Source organism: Astatotilapia calliptera, chromosome 7 (genome assembly GCF_900246225.1).
Source record: "Astatotilapia calliptera chromosome 7, fAstCal1.2, whole genome shotgun sequence".
Lineage (NCBI taxonomy): Eukaryota > Metazoa > Chordata > Actinopteri > Cichliformes > Cichlidae > Astatotilapia > Astatotilapia calliptera.
In genome coordinates, this window is record NC_039308.1 from 52,505,968 (window position 1) to 52,525,802 (window position 19,835).

Sequence of the window (19,835 nt, forward strand, 5' to 3'; positions counted from 1 at the left end):
TTGCAGTTCTTCTATCAATACCACAACAATTATGGGAACAAAATACACAAATGGATAAAAATGTATATACGTCTTTGTTTGCTTGTTTTAAAATATTTGTTTCAACTGAAAATCTAGAAGTGAGGTTATACACCACAGATTTCCAGCTGTCTGGCAAAAAATTGTTAAGCTTCGGCTCTTATTTCGAAAAGGTACTTCTTCCGGAAACAGGAAGTGGTATAAACCGTGAAAGCTTGCTCCATTCAAAAAGCTAAGAAGCTAATAGTTGAAGAAGAAACAGTTTTCTTATGAGCACTTAATATCGCAGTTTATTGAGTTGTATTGTTCAGGAGGCTCTTCATCACCGTAACTCCAAAAAGGTAAACAATTTTTTTTTCAAGGCGATATTACCTTCATATAAACTTAGCTAAGGTTGATAGCAGGCCGTGGCTAAGCTAGTCACGACTCTCTAGTAAAACCGAACGACTAGTATTTCTGATGTCCTGGTCACAAAGTTAGCTAACAGGATGATTCCTGTCTCTAGAAATCTTCTCTGACAATAATGCTACATAATTAATATTTTCTTTCTTAATAACACGTGCTGCAGAAATGGCCGCGGATTGGTTGGGTAGTTTGGTGTCAATTAACTGTGGACCAACGCTGGGAGTCTACCAGGGAGAAGTATCATCTGTGGACCAGTCCAGCCAAACCATCTCCTTAAGACAGCCTTTCCACAATGGAGTCAAGTGTCCCGTGCCAGAGGTCACATTCAGGTAAGTCTGTGCTACTAAATGTTAGCTCATTGTCAACTTTTTAGCTCATCGGTTTTGTTATTTTACGTCATTCTGACTCATATTTTTTTTCCCAGTGCCATTGACATAAAAGACCTAAAGATTTTAGATTTTAGAAATGACAATAGTCGGACTACCTCTGCTGCACCTGCAAAGGTAACCAGCGCACCGGTTGCAGTCCCAAAGGGTGACCCTAGATCTGTGGAGAAACTGAACTCTCCACAGCACTGCTCTAAAAGTTATGGAGAGCGTCATCTGGACATACCTGGCCAGCCTAAAGGATTCCGTCGAAGACATAACTCCTGTAAGTGCAATGCTGTTAAATTCACTAAAAATCTGTGGCAAAGTGGTTAACTATATATTTATCATCCCCTCAGGGTCAGCCAGTAATCGAGGGGTAAATCAAGTGACGCCGAAGAAGAATGGGGTGAAGAATGGCCAGATGAAGCAGAGAGATGATGAGTGTTTTGGCGACGGCGTGGATGATTTCCTGGACACAGACTTTGATTTTGAAGGAAACCTGGCTCTTTTTGACAAAGCAGCAGTTTTCTCAGAGATTGACATATCGGAGCGTCGTAATGGTGTGAGGTCACGTGGCACACCTCAGGAGCAGACTCCTACTCGGTACCGGCATGATGAGAACATCCTGGAGGCCAAACCTGTTGTGTACAGACAGATTACTGTACCGCAGCCTGGGGCCAAAGAATACTGCACCGGCAAGTGTTTTATATTGGAATGAATGAAGTGGAGATGCAGGTAAATCAATTTAAGCCTTATTGATGTTTGCTTTACTTTCCACAGACTCTGGACTTGTTGTACCAAGTATAACCTACGAACTGCACAAGCGTCTGTTGTCTGTTGCTGAGCGCCATGGTCTTTCACTGGAGAGGAGACTGGAAATGACTGGAGTGTGTGCCAGTCAGATGGCACTTACATTACTAGGGGGGCCAAACAGGTAAGCAATTATCTAAAATGTGCCTTTTGTTGAACTGGCAACATTTAGGAAATGATACTAATATATGGGGATTCTAAATATCACATTATAGTTAAAATGGGTTTCAGTTTCACTTTGTTCTTTTTAAATATACTTTAAGAAGTTTTTAGTGCAGTGAAAACAACTGTAAAAACCCCAAAATGAATATATACAAAATGCAATACTATTCCCTAGAAAGTAAATACTCCCCAGAGAGTGAGCTGCTTTGGTGGAGGTTTGTGCTCTCAGAGTACTTATTTTTTTCTAAGTTTCTCTCTTGTTTCTATTTATTTCATATTTGTCGCATCAACACTAATTAACCTAGTCATTTTGTTCTTCTAAAGTACTAAATAAAACCTTTGCTATTCCTGCTTCTTCCAGATTCACCCCGAAGAATTTGCACCAGCATCCCACGGTGGCACTGCTGTGTGGCCCTCATGTTCAGGGAGCTCAGGGCATCAGCTGCGGTCGCCACCTGGCCAATCACGAAGTGGAGGTCGTCCTGTTTCTGCCAAACTTTGTCAAAATGCATGACGCCGTGACCAGCGAGGTCACCCTCTTCAACAAAACTGGTGGCAAACAGGTGTCCAGTATCAAAGGTAGGTTTGTTTTGTGGCTTTATTGATCTCTCCCCCTCCAAATACTGTTGGCTTCATTAAAAACAAAAGCGTTGCTAAATACCTTGACATTCTTCTTTTTTCTCTGTGGCTCCACAGACCTCCCTGACACCCCTGTGGATCTAATCATTAACTGTCTGGACTGTCATGAGAACACATTCCTGATGGATCAGCCTTGGTACTGGGCGGCTGCAGACTGGGCGAATCAGAACAGAGCACCAGTGCTAAGCTTAGATCCCCCTGCTAGCGGCCAGGGGCAGGCAGTTGAAGCCAAATGGTCCCTCTCACTTTGCCTTCCACTCCCCTTAGCTGAAGGGGCTGGCAGGGTCTACCTGTGTGACATAGGAATTCCTCGCCAGGTGTTCCAGGAAGTGGGAATCAAATACCATTCTCCCTTTGGCTGCAAATTTGTCATCCCCTTGCACTCGGCATAACGGGTCAGATGGTCGACATCTCACGTCATGTTGACAGATTAAATCTTTTACCTTCCATGACCGTTTGGGTTTTGGCGCCTTATATTCCAGAGTTAGATCTGTTTTTCCAGTTTATCTGTGAAATTTCTAACTCGGTGTGTGCAAACAGATCTTTTTCCTCATACTGAAGGACCAGTGGTGATGCATCTTACAGTAGCGTAGTAGGATTAAGTGCATATAGATAGAGATAGGGGGGGAAAAAGTAAGCATTTCTGAAAATACAGACTTTTGGAGGGTATAGCAAGCAGTTTAATAAGATTGCTAATAAGTCTTGTTAATTCATAATGATAACCAAAGTGTCAAAGAATGCAACATTAGAGCCGTTTCAAAGAGGGAATACAGGAGAACAGTGCTGGTTTCTTCAACTTTTTATGTTAAAGTTTCTCTTGCTGTCAGTTCAAACATAAATATGGTGTCGTGCACACCATATCTGCAATATGTGCACAGCACTTGTGGCAAAGATCATTGTCAGCGTTGTGTCAAACAAAGTCTAACCACATTTAGTTCTCCGTGCTGTAGTCACGAAGAACACAGCATCTAGTTGTCTTTGTGTATGTGCTGCAGAGAAGAGCGTCTGCTTTAGCCCTCACACATACTCAGAGCTCCTGGTTCTGGATTGTGAAAATCTAAAAGTGTACTATAGGCTTCATCTTATTGTACAATACATGCAGTGGCATAAAATGTTACATCATGTTTTTGCTGTTTAGGGCTATCTTTTGTGAGCTCTCAAAAGGCAGGAGACGTGCAGTCATAATCCTCTTCACACTTGTCTGTTATAATGACTGCATACATTCAGACTTGCGCCATGTTGAAAGTATGATATGTAAATGTTAGTCTGTTTTAGATTGCTGCAGGGACTTTTATGAGTGTGTGACTGTGTGCTTGTTCAGACATGAAGTTGACACATTAAGATGCTGACAGCTTAATGGCTGTAAGGGGCTTTAATGTTCAGATTTAAAGTGAGTAGGACAATCACTGATTTAAAATAGGAGAGTTCTGAAAGTCATGGCAATCTAACTTTCTTTCAAAGCACTCCAGTGATTAGACGCAGATTCATCTCGGTTTACACGCATGAACAATTTTCACACGTATTGGGATCTGACGGCTTACAGTTAAGCTTACGCTGGTCTTTCCATTGCTGCCTGCAGTACTTTGCCACATTCTGTCACTGTTATGTAATGCTTTGTTGGGAATTAAGCTTGTAATATTTGTCCTAAATAACAAGGTGTTCAAATACAAGAGCAGCAGATTACAACAGCTTTTTTGTCTCTTCTGCAAATTATATTGTGATGATAAGGGCTCTGGAAACAAGACATGGCATGTAAAATAGATGCAGTCGTACCTTTTCATGATAATTTAAGGGGAAATAAGTTTATTAAACTTTGGTACAGTTATGGGATGAAGGGCTTTACTGTTGTTTGAAAGGCCCAAAGTTCTATTTGTACAACTCATGTAAAATCTTTATTGCTTCATCGAATGCCAACTAGAGTTTAGATTTGTTAAATATATTTTTCATACAGCGTCTGTTGTCTTTCAGCCATTACTGTATTATGGAGAAAATATTCAGTAGACTGCAGACTAAGTACTGATACCATATTCTCTCACAGTGAACTATCAAGTCTGCTAATTCTTGGCGATGTTGGGTTGCTGTTGCCTGTTTAGCTTGGTAGTACAGATTGGATTCAAAAGCCAACTTTGCTTTACACAATCAAAACTGGTGCAGACTTGATGAGGTCAAAGCAATTGCACAACTTCGGCAAGTTTTTGCAGTATTGCATGTTTCATATGCAGAAGTTAATAGAAGTCTGTCAAAGCGGAGCCCGAAGTGGCACAATTATAAGTGACACTTTGGCTAAAAATAAGTCCGACCAAAAAGGTTGGAGTGATCTTTTTTTTTTTTTTTTTTTACCAAATGTTACTTTCTGTGTGGTGGGATTCAAATGTATTTAAATTCATTTGTGCTGATGCAGCGTCCCACACTTGAATACTTTCTAGGAACCAATAAAATTGGCTTAAAAAAAAAAAAAGAACTGCAGGATTGGGCAATCGTGGAAATCACAAAATATTCTTGATTCTTGTGTTCACGCTTTTATTTCAGGACATTAAGCTGATATTTAACAATACACTAAATCACAAACTGTGAAGTTCACGTGCAGCTGCTTTTTTTTTCTTCCCTTTGATGCCTTGATTGGAGGCATGTCTACTCAGATCTTTCAAGCAATGAATGTAACCATTTGCTGTGAAATGTGTCCAGAAGTGTATTACGTTGAGGTTACCAATCTGTGTCGGATCTGCATAGCTGTTCTCTAACGTGCCCTTATTTGGAGTTGGATTGTGTATTCTTTGAAATTGGTGTAAGAAAGGCTAAATTTAAGCAGTCCACACCATCTGAGGATTTTTTTTTTTTTTGAAAGTCATTGTAATTGTTTCTTTTGTGTAAATTAATCTGCACAGACTTCATGTACCGATTTGCCCAAAGTTACTTTCATACTTAAGTATTTTGTCCTTTCGCTAACATTCCTCTGACTGCATGTGTTATGTCACATCTGTTGAGACAAGTCTGGCTTGGAAACGTCATCAGCCAGCGTTGCTGAATGTGAATAAAATGAGTTTAGTTCGTCTTTGGCCACTAGGGGGCAGTGAATAAAACTTTTATGGTGGTTCCCTTTTGTTCTGCTGTAATGACAACTTTGTGTACTTAACACTATTTTCTCATCAACGGCAACAAAGAAAGGATTGTATATCAATAAAATGTGAACAGTCGAAGAACTTGGATCAGTCTGACTTTTTACAGGAAATATGTTTGTGCAAGTCTTTTTGCAGCAGCAGATGGGGATTCCCTCCTCCCCCTGCACCCCCATTTTTCTTTTCTTTTTAATCATTTATATGTCTTAAATGTTAAGGGCAGACATGCATATTAACTCGAGAAATATATAGACACGCAACTTTGCAACACAGAATTTGTTTTTTTTAGTGAGTTCCCTTTGAAGCCTCATGTGCAAAGTGCTGCTCAGTCTTAATATGTCACATCTGCAGGTTGAACCAATTAAATGAAAACAACTGCACCCACGCTGTCCCTGTATCTTGGTTTCTTGTTATTATTGCCTCATCGATGATCAAATTCCTTCACCGAATTGACTGAGACATCCTGTGGGGACTTATTTTTAGTTGTCAGCAACGCGCATGCGCAAAATCAAGGTGGGGCCAAAAAAAAAAACTTGAATGTGACGGGGAAAAGGAGTAGCGCAGAGCGAACTTGACTCAAATTAAGTTTAATCCTTTTTAATTACTCACCGCGATTTTACTGAGTAATACTTATCGCCGTGGCGGGAGTTTTTATTTCTCCCTCTAAACGGAAGGACGACACAAAAGAGGCGATACATCTGTGGAAGTTTACTTTGTTTTGCTGTCTTTTTTCATTTATAGGTCTGTTTTGTAAATAGTCTTGACTGGAGACGCATCAACGCCGCTGCCTATTGTTTTTAGTCGAGTTTCGTTTGGTGCCGTTCAAGTTTTCTGATCACCTGAGACAGTTTTCACTTCTTCCTCATCAGGACTGGATGTGTTTTGCGCTTCAGCATCGACTGTCGGTTATTTATTGCGTGAATGGCAAACTGTGCTCTCCTGTAGAAGGAAAAACAAACGTGTGGAATCACCTGTAAGCGCTTCAAATCGGCTGCTTTTACCTGCAAACAGGTAAGATTTCAAGTTTGAGACAGAGCTGCCTTTAAATTTTAAAATGTGCTGTTTATTTTAAAGTAGATGCAGTGACTGACAGCTCTGGCGGAGATAAATGTTAGGATGTCGAATGGGCATGGATAGTTTATTCAAACATCACAATGAAAAAGTCTTTTTTAAGTGAGTCGATTATAGACGTGGCCCTACTAACATCCTCCAAACTTCTACCACTTCCTCTGACTTCCTGGGGTGAAGAAGAAGCTGCAGCGCACAGCTGTCCACATTGCTGTGTTATAACATGTTGGGTGACTAGTAATAATCTGCTTTCGAGCTGGAGAGCAGCATTCATTCCCACTGTCACGGACTTTGGGATCTTTGACAGCTTTTTGAAGTTTTGTTAACGGTGGGCGCACTTTCACGTGCACGTGCATGCTACAAGTTGCAGAGCGGCGCTGTTAAATGTTCGTCGGGTAGGCTGCACCCGTCAGAAAATGGCAAAAAGCGATTAATGCACGTCAGAAAACAACATTTCCGCTATCAGAGATCTAGCTGAGCGGAGCATCTCTCGGGTGTGTTTTCTGGGTGATGCCCTTTTCGCTGAAACGGGACTTCCCTCCTTTTTCGGACAAAGTGTGAAGTGTGCGCTGGTGCAGCAACGGATCTCCTGACCAGCAAAGATTCTTCTTTTAGAGTACGATAAAGTGTAAAGAAAGATTAAGCTGTTGAAACAGGATGGAGAGAAGTTCGTAAAACCGCAGCAAAGCTTTGCTGCTGCACCATAATGTGTCACGCCTGGCTGCATGAGCAGCAGCAGCCTTGCACTGCACTTCACTCTGCGCTGTGCACACAGCACCCATAAAACAGCCTGCATGTGATCGCGCCACAGCGAGGAAAGGTCCATCCGCTGTTCAGGCACGGCAGTTTCGACTTATATGGTGTTTTTGATGCCGTGTTTCCTTGGTGAAGTCAACATGACCAAACGTTCTCCAGCGTGAAGAGGTTTGGTACGTCATGCGAACTTTGGATGGCAATAAAATGCAAAGTTCACTAGAATGGCTGGCTGGCCAAAATGCAGGGGATTGCCCCTGATTAACAATCGCTTATCCTTCTTCCTGCTACGCTGAAAACAACCTTGTTTCTCAGTTTAGCTTTTGTGTTTGTTTATGATAAATTGGATACTATTTTAAGTACACACCTAGTTTTTAACACACCCCCCACCCCAAGCGTCACAGGAAAAACTCTGAGCTATTAAAAGTGATACAATGATGGTCTGTGTTTCGGGTCCAAACACTGGACTCGCACTTCCTCTCTCAGATCCTACAGACGTTTGTTTCAGTCAGCTGTGCAAAAGCACCACAGTCCAGCTGCTGCCCCTAAAGGCAGAGGTGACTTCCTTCTCAGGAACATCTGCTGGCTGTTGTTATAGACCCCCACCAGCCTTCTCTTTGTGCTCATTACTGTTCGCTGGATGTGTCTGTCTGTGTGCCAGCCAGGTGGCAGCTCAGTGGATGTTGACAAAAGTCAAGTGTTTATTTCTCTCTCTGCTGCCTGCTGCTGTTACAGTGTTGCTAACAGGACAGTAGTATCAAAGCAACTGAAGAGCATCATGAGGCTGGAGTGCTGGCCCTCTGCTGCACTTAGAGAAACGATAGGAGCCTTTAGTAAAAGAATCAATCAGATGATTTACTGAGATGAACCACTAGGTTAATGTTAACAACACATTTTTACGATCCTGCAAAATCTTAAGAATTAAACGCTGTATGATGTATCATTATGGCATCAACAGGCTTTAATGCTTTAAATAATTTGAATTTGAGCGGTGCTTTTCTACACTTTACACACAAGCCACGTTCATGTGTTTTTAATACTTTTTCCTGCATCGCATTTTCTATTATTACAGGGGGTTCAGGATCCATCCCATTTATACACAAAGACCCACTCTACCTGAGCCACAGTCTCATTTTATGATCTCATGGTCTTCGATGTGTGACTAAAAGAAGAGGGAGTCATTTCTGATAGCTCTGGGGAATAAACAATTAGCTAATCCAGCCTCCCACCGTGCACAATCAACATTTTCACCTCGGTTATTGTCTGTGAGTAAATGAGGGAGTGGCAGATTTTAGGTCAAAGAAGATGTTTTTACATTCTTGTCCTGTCTTGCTCCGTGCAGTCAGGCTGCCGCTGATTAGTTCAGTAAAGACTGCAACTGACTTGCACAAGAAGGCACAAGAGACAAGTGTTGATCAGTGGTTTGATTTGGACAACAGGATTGTTTTAAACTGCAAGAACATGCGATATTATACCATGTAAGAGCTGTATGAGCTTATTTTGCAGTTATACAGTCCAACACTATTTATTAGTCACTCTTTATGATTAAACTAATCGACTGTGGCTTCCTTTTATTTTTGGGAATGAATGTTGTCCATCGCCTCCCTTCATTCAACTTATATCTGTGTATGTGCACAATTATGAGATTTATGTCTACAATTAATGTAGAGCAGTAAACACAAAACGGAACAGTGAGCAAAATTTAAAGATCAAGTCACATCACTGCCCTTAAAACTGCTCAGTGGATGCATTGATGATGATGTTGGATCTAATGAGACTGGGGTCAGCAGAAATTTGACTCACTCACAATGAGATCCTTTGCTGCTTCCTGAAAAAAAGCAAGCTGTGGCTCCATGCAGAGCTCTGTGGAAATGGCAGTGGGAGTCTGTGGCAGAATGAGCTCTGTCCCGTTCACTCAGCTGCTGGTGGCCTGCTGCTGGGAAGCATTCAGCGTCCCAGAAGAGATTAATATGAAAAAAGGGGAAAAAAGCTGCTGACCCCGTTGATACATTCTTCTTTTGACGAGACTCTTTACAAAGGGTTTCCCTCACACATATTCTGTTGCAGTCCACAACTTCTGGTGGCTTTCAGAGCATCGTCAGCATAATGTCCTGCTTCGAGGTAAAACTCAGATGATTGTACTTTTGATGTGTTTCAGTCACAAAATAACCTTGTGGATCTGGAAATGCTGATTTGGAAACCACCATTTAAATCTGTAGTGAAAAAAAACTACTTTTAACAGCGCCCAAATATTCAGTGTTTAGGAATAACTGATACATATGAAGACGATGCATTTCAATTTTGGGGGGAAAATACTTTGAGGCTTAGCGATAACCTTCCAGCTACTTTCATCTCTTGTATGGTGTCTATCTGCCTTTAATCTTGTCTTCAACACCTAAAATGCAGTATAGTCAGCCTGGGATCAGGCGATCATCCTGGCCAGTCAATCCTTTAGATAATCTGGTTTTATATTTAGGATTGTTACCTTGCTTGATGATGAAAAGTGGAAAAAAATTGAATTAGCAGGTCCAATATTGGATTTAAAATCAAATGTGCTGAAGCACAGAGCCAAAATATGAAAAGCCTGTAACTGTCCACACTGTTTGGACTGTGTGACATCAAGTATTTGATACATTGTCATAAAAGTTTATTCCAACAGTCGCAGCCTACAGTACACCAACATTGTCGACTTTGGCGAACACCCGACGTTCCCTGTATTACATCAGCGGCTTTTCATTTTGGGGTCGTAGTGAAATAGATCCTAAATTGAATGGGGTACAGCTGTATGGACAGATGGTCTACCACCAGACGTTTCTGAAAAAATAGTCAACTGTATTAATCTAGGTAAGCTTATCCTTTAGTTAGAGAGGTCATGATAGTTATGATATGCACAATATTAATGTATTATTCCCTTCTGCAGGTAGGGATTGGCTTTGAATGTATTCACAAAAAAAACTATTTAATATTAAACAACAGCTCTGACTTTTACTAACATAAGTAAAAATGTCCCAGTGGCCACAATGGGAGTTAAGTGGCCTCAATGTGCCGAGTCACTCTATAAAAAACCTTGTGACTATAAAATTATGATTTTTTTTACAGCTTACCTGAAAATAAAATGCAGAGAAAGTACATTTCATAATAACTGAATCATAGTGAACAGAGTGCTTGCAACTCCCTCACTTTTGGGATCTCCATACTGAACATCCCGACACAACAAACACACAACTTTACATTCTCTCTCTCTTTTTCTTTGTTAAAATTGGACTAGGTTACATTGTTTCATTTATAATCGGCAGCTAACACACGCTGTCTTTTGGACTCTCTGTGATGTCTCTTGGCCAGTGTTGGTGGTCTAAATTTGGGAAATGCCCGATGTTCACACTTTGTCCTAAGATGAGATAACGTTTCCTTTATTTATCCTAGAGATGGGGATTTCCTTTGTTATCACAGTTAAAATGTAATAATAGTAATGTAAAATAGGTATATATTTAGATTAAAAGATACTGAAAACTTATTATAGAATAAGACAAAATATTTTCAAAATAAACGATGCAGAAACAATAGCTTACTAAATGTAGTTTTAGGTGGTAAAAAGCTTGTTTTCTTTTAATAATAAAGCAGGGACTTTGAGGTTTGTTCTTATTTGGCATGAGATTTGTTTGGGAAGCACAGGATCATGCAACATAAGGTAAAAGCATGGGTCATTACCAGATTGCTCGAGTTGGGATAAAATTGTGTCGTTGCTACAGCATTGATTTTATTTAATAATTAATAATTTAATAATGATGAATAAACCACATGAAGCTGTGGGTGATGGTACTGTCGTTGGTTTATGTGGCGCTTTCGTCATTAACAGGTTGATGAATTTGCTTACCAGAAGGTTGCGCTCATGGGAAATTGATGAAATGCCCAAAGAGTATAGAAGTCATCTCGAAGCCCCTGTGAATGCACACACAAATTTTCACAGCAACACTTGTAATAGTTAGTTCAAGCATTCAAGTCAAGATCTGTGATGTGCTGACCCACAGACCTAAAGTGAGATCTTCATAGCCACACCAACAGCACGGCTAAAAATATCACATGCTTTTCTGACTTCTCTCTTATTTTTCCATATGAACAGACAGAATGTTTTTCTCACCACAGTTTTGCATTTTGGTGTGTGTCAATAATTTGTTTGTCTTTAAAGTCTTTGTAAAGATAAAAAAGAAACACACACACACACACACACACACACACACCACAGCTGCACACAAACACACCTACACAAGAATAACTGGCCCACAGCAGCTCGGTTATCTTTGCCTTTCTTTGACTGTCTGCACATAGTAGAGCTGGGTTGGGGTGAGCAGAGTGGGGCTGTTCTTAAGGGTGTGGGAAATGTGTCCAGATAGTTTTGTCCCTTGATACAGGAGACAGCTGCACCACTCCATAAGGGACCACATCCATCACATCCCCATGGTGCGGTGTGATGACAGTCTCGTGATAGTTTTTAAACACACGCTTGTCTGAGAAATGGCGGGCTATTTATTTAAACAGAAAAACACACCAGATGGAAGAAGCGTTATAAGAGAAGAGGATTTTTTTCATTTATCGCGTTTCTAAGCAACCCACCCTAAAGTTGGTGTGTACAGAAGTTGGGATGTCGTACAGGAAGTTGACTGCACTGCAGTGGACATGTCAAAGGATGTGACCTCATGTAAAGTGACAGTTTATCAGAGCCAGGATTTTCCCTGAGCTCTGACCATTTGAGCCCTGCCACCTCTTCCTGGGAACTGATAGAGCAAGAGAGGAAGTGGGGTTTGGGGGGAAAGAGAGAGGGAGGATGTGGAGCATGACTTAATTTGTAGGTCATCATTTAACTATGATGTCTTTGCTCTGATTGGTTGTGTGTTTATGTGTGTGTGTATCATGGAAACACAGGCCCCGGGGTTACTCAGGCCTAAGGTTAGTGTCACAGTGGCTGTTTTATTGACATAAAGTAATGCTGGGCTGGATGAGTCCCTGGGGCCTGGTCAGATCTCACCACAAGTTTGCATTCCAGGGTTGGAAGAAAGCTATCTTGATTCCTACAAGGCCCAGTCATTGAGTTTAAGATGGAGAACCAGTGTGTGCCTTATTTTAGGTCAGACCAAGCTAGGTTTTCACATGAAATACACAGTAGGGAGTAGGTTGCATTTTGGTCTCTTTATCTCTTACTTTTAGCATGTCAGAGTGCATTTCTTACTTTGTATGAAATATTCTACAGTGAAAGAGCTTCTTTATGTTGGCACTGTTTTCCTCCGTCATGGAAACATTATGCACTAGTTGTGAAAGTGTGTTTAAAAAAAGAAAACCTGTTAGTTCTGCTTTCTGTCTGAGCGAGTTATTTTTACCGACACTGTCTGATCTGACGTTACTCCAGTGTGCTGTGATAATGGCTCATCTGCTTGCTTCGAATTACCATGTGCCCCCGTACAGCGAAACCACAAATTCATTATCTTCCTGAGAATTTGCTTGCGGTCGGGTCAGTATCAGTAAACAGGGGGACATCCTAGTTACTCTTCTGCTCGCTTTCACAGGTACTGCGTGCGCGCGTGTGTGTTTACCAGCTCTAATGGTAGGAGCTAGCAAACCTCACCTGTGAGAGGATCGAACCGCCTCACCATGACAGAGGTCCAGGTAAGGTCCAGGTGGTGTGTGACAAAAATTGCAAGCACAAATGAAAAAATATGGATTTTTACTGAAACAGTGACCGTCCCTCGCTTTTATAGAACCCATGGCCGCAGGGCACAGAGTGTGTGGCCAGGTATAACTTCAAAGGCACAACAGAGCAGGACCTGCCCTTTAACAAAGGAGACGTGTTGACTATCATTGTTGTCACAAAGGTAACATTTCTTTTTTGTTGTCTGCGTTTCTATGAAGACAGCTCTGTGTTTGATGCCATGCGGCGCCGCTCAGTAAACTTTTTGCATTTCAGGATCCAAACTGGTACAAGGCTAAAAATTCTGCAGGCCGCGAGGGAACGATCCCAGCCAACTATGTCCAGAAAAGGGAAGGTGTGAAAAGTGGGGGAAAGCTGAGTCTAATGCCGTAAGTATATAGATTCTCATGAGCATCGGTTGTCTGTATCTCTTGCCGCAGCACCATCTTTGTGCGGCGTTTTTAGCAGTGTTTAAAATAGCTTGACTTTGCCCTCTTCCATGGCTGTGTGGTTGCAGAAGGCTGATGGCCTATTTGTCGTGGCAATTGCACAGTAGTTGTGTGAATGGAGACCACAGTTTGGTTGGGCTGTGTTGTAATTGCAGTGCACGTCTGTCTGCTTCCACCTCAGGTTTGCATGAACTCTGCACAGTTTCCTGTTGTTTCTTTTCTATTTCAGACTGAAGTAATCTAAAAAATCTCCCCACTTGTCCACGTCATGGGTTTGCTGCTGCAGGCATGTGCATATGTATGAATGCCAGCTTTATTTAGAGCGCACTTGCTGATAAACTTTAATGCAAATCGAACTGTACCAGAAACCAAATAAGATAATAATTTTCCTTTAGCATAAGGTGCCTAGGATTGAGCTTAACTCATCAGTTGCTATATATAAATGTATGCTTTCAGACATGTGATATCTCATTCACAGTTGCTTTAAAAAATGCCTTCTCTTGGAAATGGAAATGAGTAAAAGAAAACCAACTCTCACATGGTGTGCAGTTCTCAGTAAATATTACCAGTAATGAATATGAGCTTACACTGATAAAAGGGGATCTTGACCTCAAAAAGTTCTGTATTACGAGCTAAGATGAGAACCCGTAATACAGAACTGAAAGGAAAACTTTATAACGATACTTTCCTTTCAGCTTGGAGGGAAACTGCTTCTGTGTCTGTAAAGAAAAGCTTTCCAACAAGCTTTATTGTGTGATATTTAAATGTAACTTTCGTATGGAGCCAAGTGCAAATGCATACGCTGTACATTCCAAAAACCACATTTAAATATGTGACAGCCTCTGTTGTATAACTGGTTGCAGTGGATATGCAAATCACCCTAATCTATATATCTGGATGATGAAGGCAGTAGTTGTTTAATTTGCATTAAAGCCCCATTTAAGGTTTGTGATAACACTGTGAGGTTGATTAAACGCGGAAAGATGAAAATTTTTCAAAGACTAAAGCAATAATCTGCCACAAATATCCCTTTATTTTGTGTTAGGAAGGGAGATTTAGCTTTTCCTGTCTTTGCACGTGTTGTCTGATTAACAGCTCTAAACATTATTTTAATAGTGAGGAACGTGGGAAAATGGACAAATAGGTACAGTAGCTATAAAAAAAATTACTTTCAGCTTGAGTTGTTGAAAAAAAAATCAGCTTCAGCACTCTTAGAATGAATATTTTTGTTTTGACCTTCATCTGGCAAATGCATACATGCGTACACCACCGAACACTCAGCCAGTACCAGGAAGCTACAAACCTATGAGCAAAACACACCTGTCAGCATGAGAGAAAGAAACTTTGATATTAAGGCCTGCTAGTGTAACTTCCCTTTGATGAACCAGCCAAACTTTAAGGCAGTTTTTAGCGTGTAAGAACGCGCTGCGAGAACCAGTTAGTTTACTGAATGTGGTTATTTATAATCCCGACTCTTAATATAGCGGCTACACTGAAAACCACAATACCCAAATACATTTTTTTTTAAATAATAAATGTAATCTGTTCAGCAGACACTGGTGCCGTGGCTTTACATGGAAAATAGAGCGTATGAACAGTAACAGAAAGTGAAACATCAAGGTTACAGTTGTTTTCTCCCAAATGCACAAAATATATATATTTACTTACAATATATATGTTTGTAAAAAGAAGGAACGTGACAGTGTAACAAGTAAAAAAAAGTCAAGCGTAAAATGAAATGCACAATCAAACCATCTAAGGCTTTAAAAGACCCAGTTTAAGAATGACTGGATCCAAGTGGGTAAAATAGGAGGAAGACATTTAACTAATAATGTTTGTTAATGATTGATGCAGACAGTAGAATGGATGCAGGCACAGTCTATATGTTGTTATTGGATATGTCACGTGTACATACAGCTGATGTGAATTTGGAGTTGCTGGGCTGATCTGTTGGTTTTGTCGGTGTACTGATTTCTGGCTACCTCTTCCACCAGATGGTTTCATGGCAAGATAACTCGGGATCAGGCGGAGCGGTTGCTTAACCCCCCTGAGACAGGCCTGTTCTTGGTGCGGGAAAGCACTAACTTCCCTGGCGACTACACTCTGTGTGTGAGCTGCGACGGTAAGGTGGAGCACTATCGCATCATCTACCACAACGGCAAGCTCACCATCGATGATGAGGCTTATTTTGAAAACCTCATGCAGCTTGTAGAGGTAAGGCGTAAATTGGGCTTTTATTTCTAAATAAAACAAAGTGTTTCTGATATTTTCTAGGAGGCTATATTGAGCATCAGTCTACTGTAAGCATGTTTTAGCCTCCCCATGTTACTGTGCTAGTTCAGAGAGTCTGTGCAGTTCCTGGAACATATAATGAACAGGAAGTATCAAAGAGGAAGTGAACAGTATGCTGAGGTTCAGAGTTCTAACCTCAAACAGATACTAGGTCTTTACTCTCAAAATGACTGCTTTTCCTGTGTGAAATGCTTATTTTGAACAGCAACATACTATTTATTCTGCACAGTAAAGTAGATTTGTGTCTGTAAGTTCTGGCCAACTGAAGCTTTTCAGTCAACCATTGCATGTGGTTTTGACCGTATTTGAGCAGGCAGCCCTCTGTTGGTCACAGGTATACACTATTCAATGAGTTTTACTCATGTTTTTTTACAGAAGTTCACAAAGGTTTGAACTTCAAGCTTCAGTTTCTTTTAAAATACAGCTACAGCACCCACAAGCAATATAAGAAGGACAAAGATAAGTAGCGAAACCCACAGATGTACTCATTAGGTGCTCTAAACCAATCCTCTAAAAGATGATGCAGAGTGAAAGTTGCTATTCAAATTGGTTTGAGCTTTTTTCTGCAAATAAATGAAGGGGGAATTTTCTTTCCAAAATACTAAAGCTGCTTTGAAGCTCTGAATGTGGTTCTGATAGTTTCTGTCATGGTAAAAGTTCCTTTGCTCTTATGAGGCCATGTGCACTGTATTTTATCTCTTATTCTATGTAGCACTACACCAAAGATGCTGATGGCCTCTGCACCAAACTAATCAAGCCAAAGCTGGAGGAAGGGACGGTGGCTGCGCAGGATGAATTTTCCAGGAGTAAGCTTGCCGGTTCTTTGTAACTTGTACAGCAGGGACATTGTGGATTTTTATTATTATTTTCATTTTTCTTTTATTTATTGTTCTTGATGATCAAAAGCTTGTTTGCGTCTCAGCTGAATTCTGTTTCTACTTTCAATGATGAACAGGCGGCTGGTCGTTGAGCAGAAAAGACCTCAAGCTGCAGCAGGTTATTGGAAAAGGAGAATTTGGAGGTAAGTAGATTAGGGTTCATGTTTACTTAAGATGAGCTTAAACTCCATGGTGAGTTTAAGCCCAGTCTTAATTTCTTGCATGAAACAGAAATCAGAGCAACATAAAGATGTGACGCATCATATGCTGCATTTGGGTGTAAAGGATTTTGCCTAAAAAGACATTTAAGCCCCAAATATTAAATATTCCTCATCGCAGAACCACCAAATTTCATTTCATTACTGTGAAAACCATGAGATTGTGCCATGACGTTCATATATGGACTGTTCTTCTCCTTGTAATCGACATAAAAGTTAGAAAACTGTTCAAATTTAATTTCTGTGAACATGTCATTTGCCGCATTGCCGTCTTACTGTTGGTTTGGGGTCGTATAAAGGCAGCTTCACTGATCAGTTCATTGCTTGTGATTATTCAGATGTGATGGTGGGAGACTACAGAGGGACCAAAGTAGCTGTGAAGTGCATCAAAAACGACGCCACAGCGCAGGCCTTTATTGCAGAGGCTTCTGTCATGACGTAAGGAAATTAAACATTTGTTCTGGCGCGTTTTAGAAACATAAATGGACACGTACTGACTGCTCTGCTTGTCCCCTTCATCAGGCAACTACGGCACGATAACCTGGTACAGCTGCTTGGAGTGATTGTGGAGGAGAACGGAAGTCTTTTTATAGTTACTGAGTATATGGCAAAGGTAAGTGGCTGAGTGTCTGATAATCTCCCGACGTGGTGAATACTCTGTATAAAACATATAACATGCTTTTGTTGTTGTTGTTAGGGCTGTTTGGTTGACTATTTACGTTCCAGAGGCCGGACAGTACTTGGTGGAGAAGCTCTCCTACATTTTGCATTGTGAGTATTTCTGCAGCGAACCACAATTTCGGCAGTTATTCTGTTGTATTTTATGCTATGTTAGTATTAGCAGAGCAGTGTTGCAATAGCTAGTGATCAGAGAGGGAGGAAATTCAGCTCTAAAGAGGGGCATATTTTGCAGCACAAAGAGCAGATTATATCTCATGAGTCTATAGATAAGAGGTTAAAGTTGTGGTTGATGTTTATTCGAATTTCAATCTTTATCAGGTATTCTTTAAAGGACCACTTAGCCCATATATTTAAAGACAACACGGTTAGCAGATAAAAGGGTTATTTTATTATCTTAAAAGGCCCTTTTATCTTCCCACTGAATGGTAGAAATCAGTTATAGTAGTTTCATTTATTTAATTTTTTAAATTTGTTTTATTTTCGTGCCATGACAAAAAGTTGATTCGACACGCCTGAGCCTGGCGTTTGTTACTTTTTCTTTTACTTTCACAGAGACGTCTGTGAAGCCATGGCGTATCTGGAGACCAATAACTTTGTTCACCGAGACTTAGCCGCACGAAACGTTCTCGTGTCAGAGGACAACATGGCTAAAGTCAGTGATTTTGGCTTGACCAAGGAGGCCTCTTCCACTCAGGATACCGCTAAGCTCCCCGTGAAGTGGACGGCACCTGAAGCACTGAGAGAAAAGGTGCGCTGCTTTAGAGCTGTTCTGAGCCGTGTGCTTTGCCGTGCATAGTTTGTGTATCCAAAACACAGTGAAATAAACTCTTAATATCCTTTTTTTTTCTATTTGTCATTAGAAATTTTCCACCAAATCAGATGTTTGGAGCTACGGTATTTTGCTGTGGGAGATTTACTCTTTTGGCCGAGTTCCTTATCCGAGAATTGTAAGTATCAGTTTGTTTTTGTGCATAAAAAAATATGCTGGAATAACAGCTTTGGATTAGGAAAACAATGACTTTTTAAAATTCAAAATCAATAATAATAGTACTTTGTGATCGCTCTTGAACATCCATATATGTGTTATGAGTATAGCCCTAGGTTTAAAGGACCAAAATGTTCAACAAACAAATCTGGTCTTTCCCGTAGCCATTAAAGGATGTAGTGCCTCGAGTGGAGAAAGGCTACAAAATGGACTGTCCTGACGGCTGTCCTGAAGTCGTGTATAACATCATGAAACAGTGCTGGAACCTGGATCCCGCCGCCCGACCAAGTTTTCAGATGTTGAAAGAGTGGATTCAGCATATCACCCAAGGGATGGGAAAAAGACAATGAGGGATCTGACAAAACAGACACAACATAGATCCTCTTTTTTCATTTTGACCACTGAGACCATAACTGTGGAATTTAAAAAAAAAATCTCACAAGGACTGTACAATTTGGCAAAATTCACAACAAATACTGTTTTCATTGTGCTTTTTTAGCAAACATCAGGTTGTTCAGACTGCAGTGACTTTCTTAGTCGAGTGGCGCCATCAGGTTTTTCTCGTCTCGTCTTCTTGCACTTTGTTATCCAGAGTGAATGATTAACTGTCATCAACAAGTCTGTCCTTAGAACACAGTGCTGCCTCAGAACCAGTGCCTTGACGTGCTTCCACGTCTTTTTTTTGTCCTTTACATCAACATCCTTAATGTAACGGTAGTGTCCTTTTAATTTCACGAACCTGTAAAAAGTAACTTAATTTGACTCAGCCGACTGAATCTGTTTAAAACTGAAAGATGCTTCAATAGTAGAATTGCAATTTTGATACGTCGTTGTCTTTTTTGGGGGATTTTTCTCCTAATGATATCAGGTACACCATTTTTGCATGAATGTTGGATTTTTTTTGCTTAAAGGACAAAATTTCAAAGAAAGAATAATAATTATCCAACTTTATCTTTTTTCTCTTGTATGATATTAAATGTTTTATGACTACGTTTTCATCCTCCCGTGAGTCGAAAAGGAAAAGGTTTTTCATCTGACATCCTAAAATGTTTTATCAGACAATATTTTGGGATTTGAGCAAACTATCAGGATTTTGTGAGAAAGAGAAACAGAGAATGTTAATACTTGTACTGTACTGTCGTTTTCAACAATAAAAAAACAAACAAACCAAAAAACCTTTTTGAAAATATTTTCTGAATAATTTTTTTAACATTCTTTTGAAATTATATTAAAAGTTTTAACAGTTTTTAAATTGTAAATTGCTATTTTCTATTTCACTGGATGTATTTGAAGACTTTTTGAAGATACTCATT

General features: G+C 40.3%; 2 protein-coding genes across 2 annotated transcripts; both read left to right on the top strand.

The window, feature by feature from the left end:
* The first annotated feature begins 207 nt into the window (after positions 1-207).
* Positions 208-5,599, top strand: edc3 (enhancer of mRNA decapping 3 homolog (S. cerevisiae)). Its single transcript, XM_026175666.1, has 7 exons — positions 208-359; positions 587-752; positions 848-1,074; positions 1,148-1,486; positions 1,572-1,725; positions 2,125-2,342; positions 2,460-5,599. The coding sequence occupies exons 2-7, from the start codon at positions 589-591 to the stop codon at positions 2,792-2,794; spliced, it is 1,437 nt and encodes a 478-aa protein (XP_026031451.1). The 5' UTR covers positions 208-359; positions 587-588; the 3' UTR covers positions 2,795-5,599.
* Positions 5,600-6,047: 448 nt separating this feature from the next.
* Positions 6,048-19,697, top strand: LOC113026650 (tyrosine-protein kinase CSK-like). The gene is made up of 13 exons (XM_026175670.1): positions 6,048-6,529; positions 12,898-12,997; positions 13,090-13,203; positions 13,296-13,408; positions 15,463-15,682; positions 16,473-16,566; positions 16,716-16,781; positions 17,195-17,294; positions 17,379-17,469; positions 17,554-17,627; positions 18,090-18,285; positions 18,398-18,484; positions 18,687-19,697. The coding sequence occupies exons 2-13, from the start codon at positions 12,983-12,985 to the stop codon at positions 18,870-18,872; spliced, it is 1,356 nt and encodes a 451-aa protein (XP_026031455.1). The 5' UTR covers positions 6,048-6,529; positions 12,898-12,982; the 3' UTR covers positions 18,873-19,697.
* Positions 19,698-19,835: the final 138 nt, after the last annotated feature.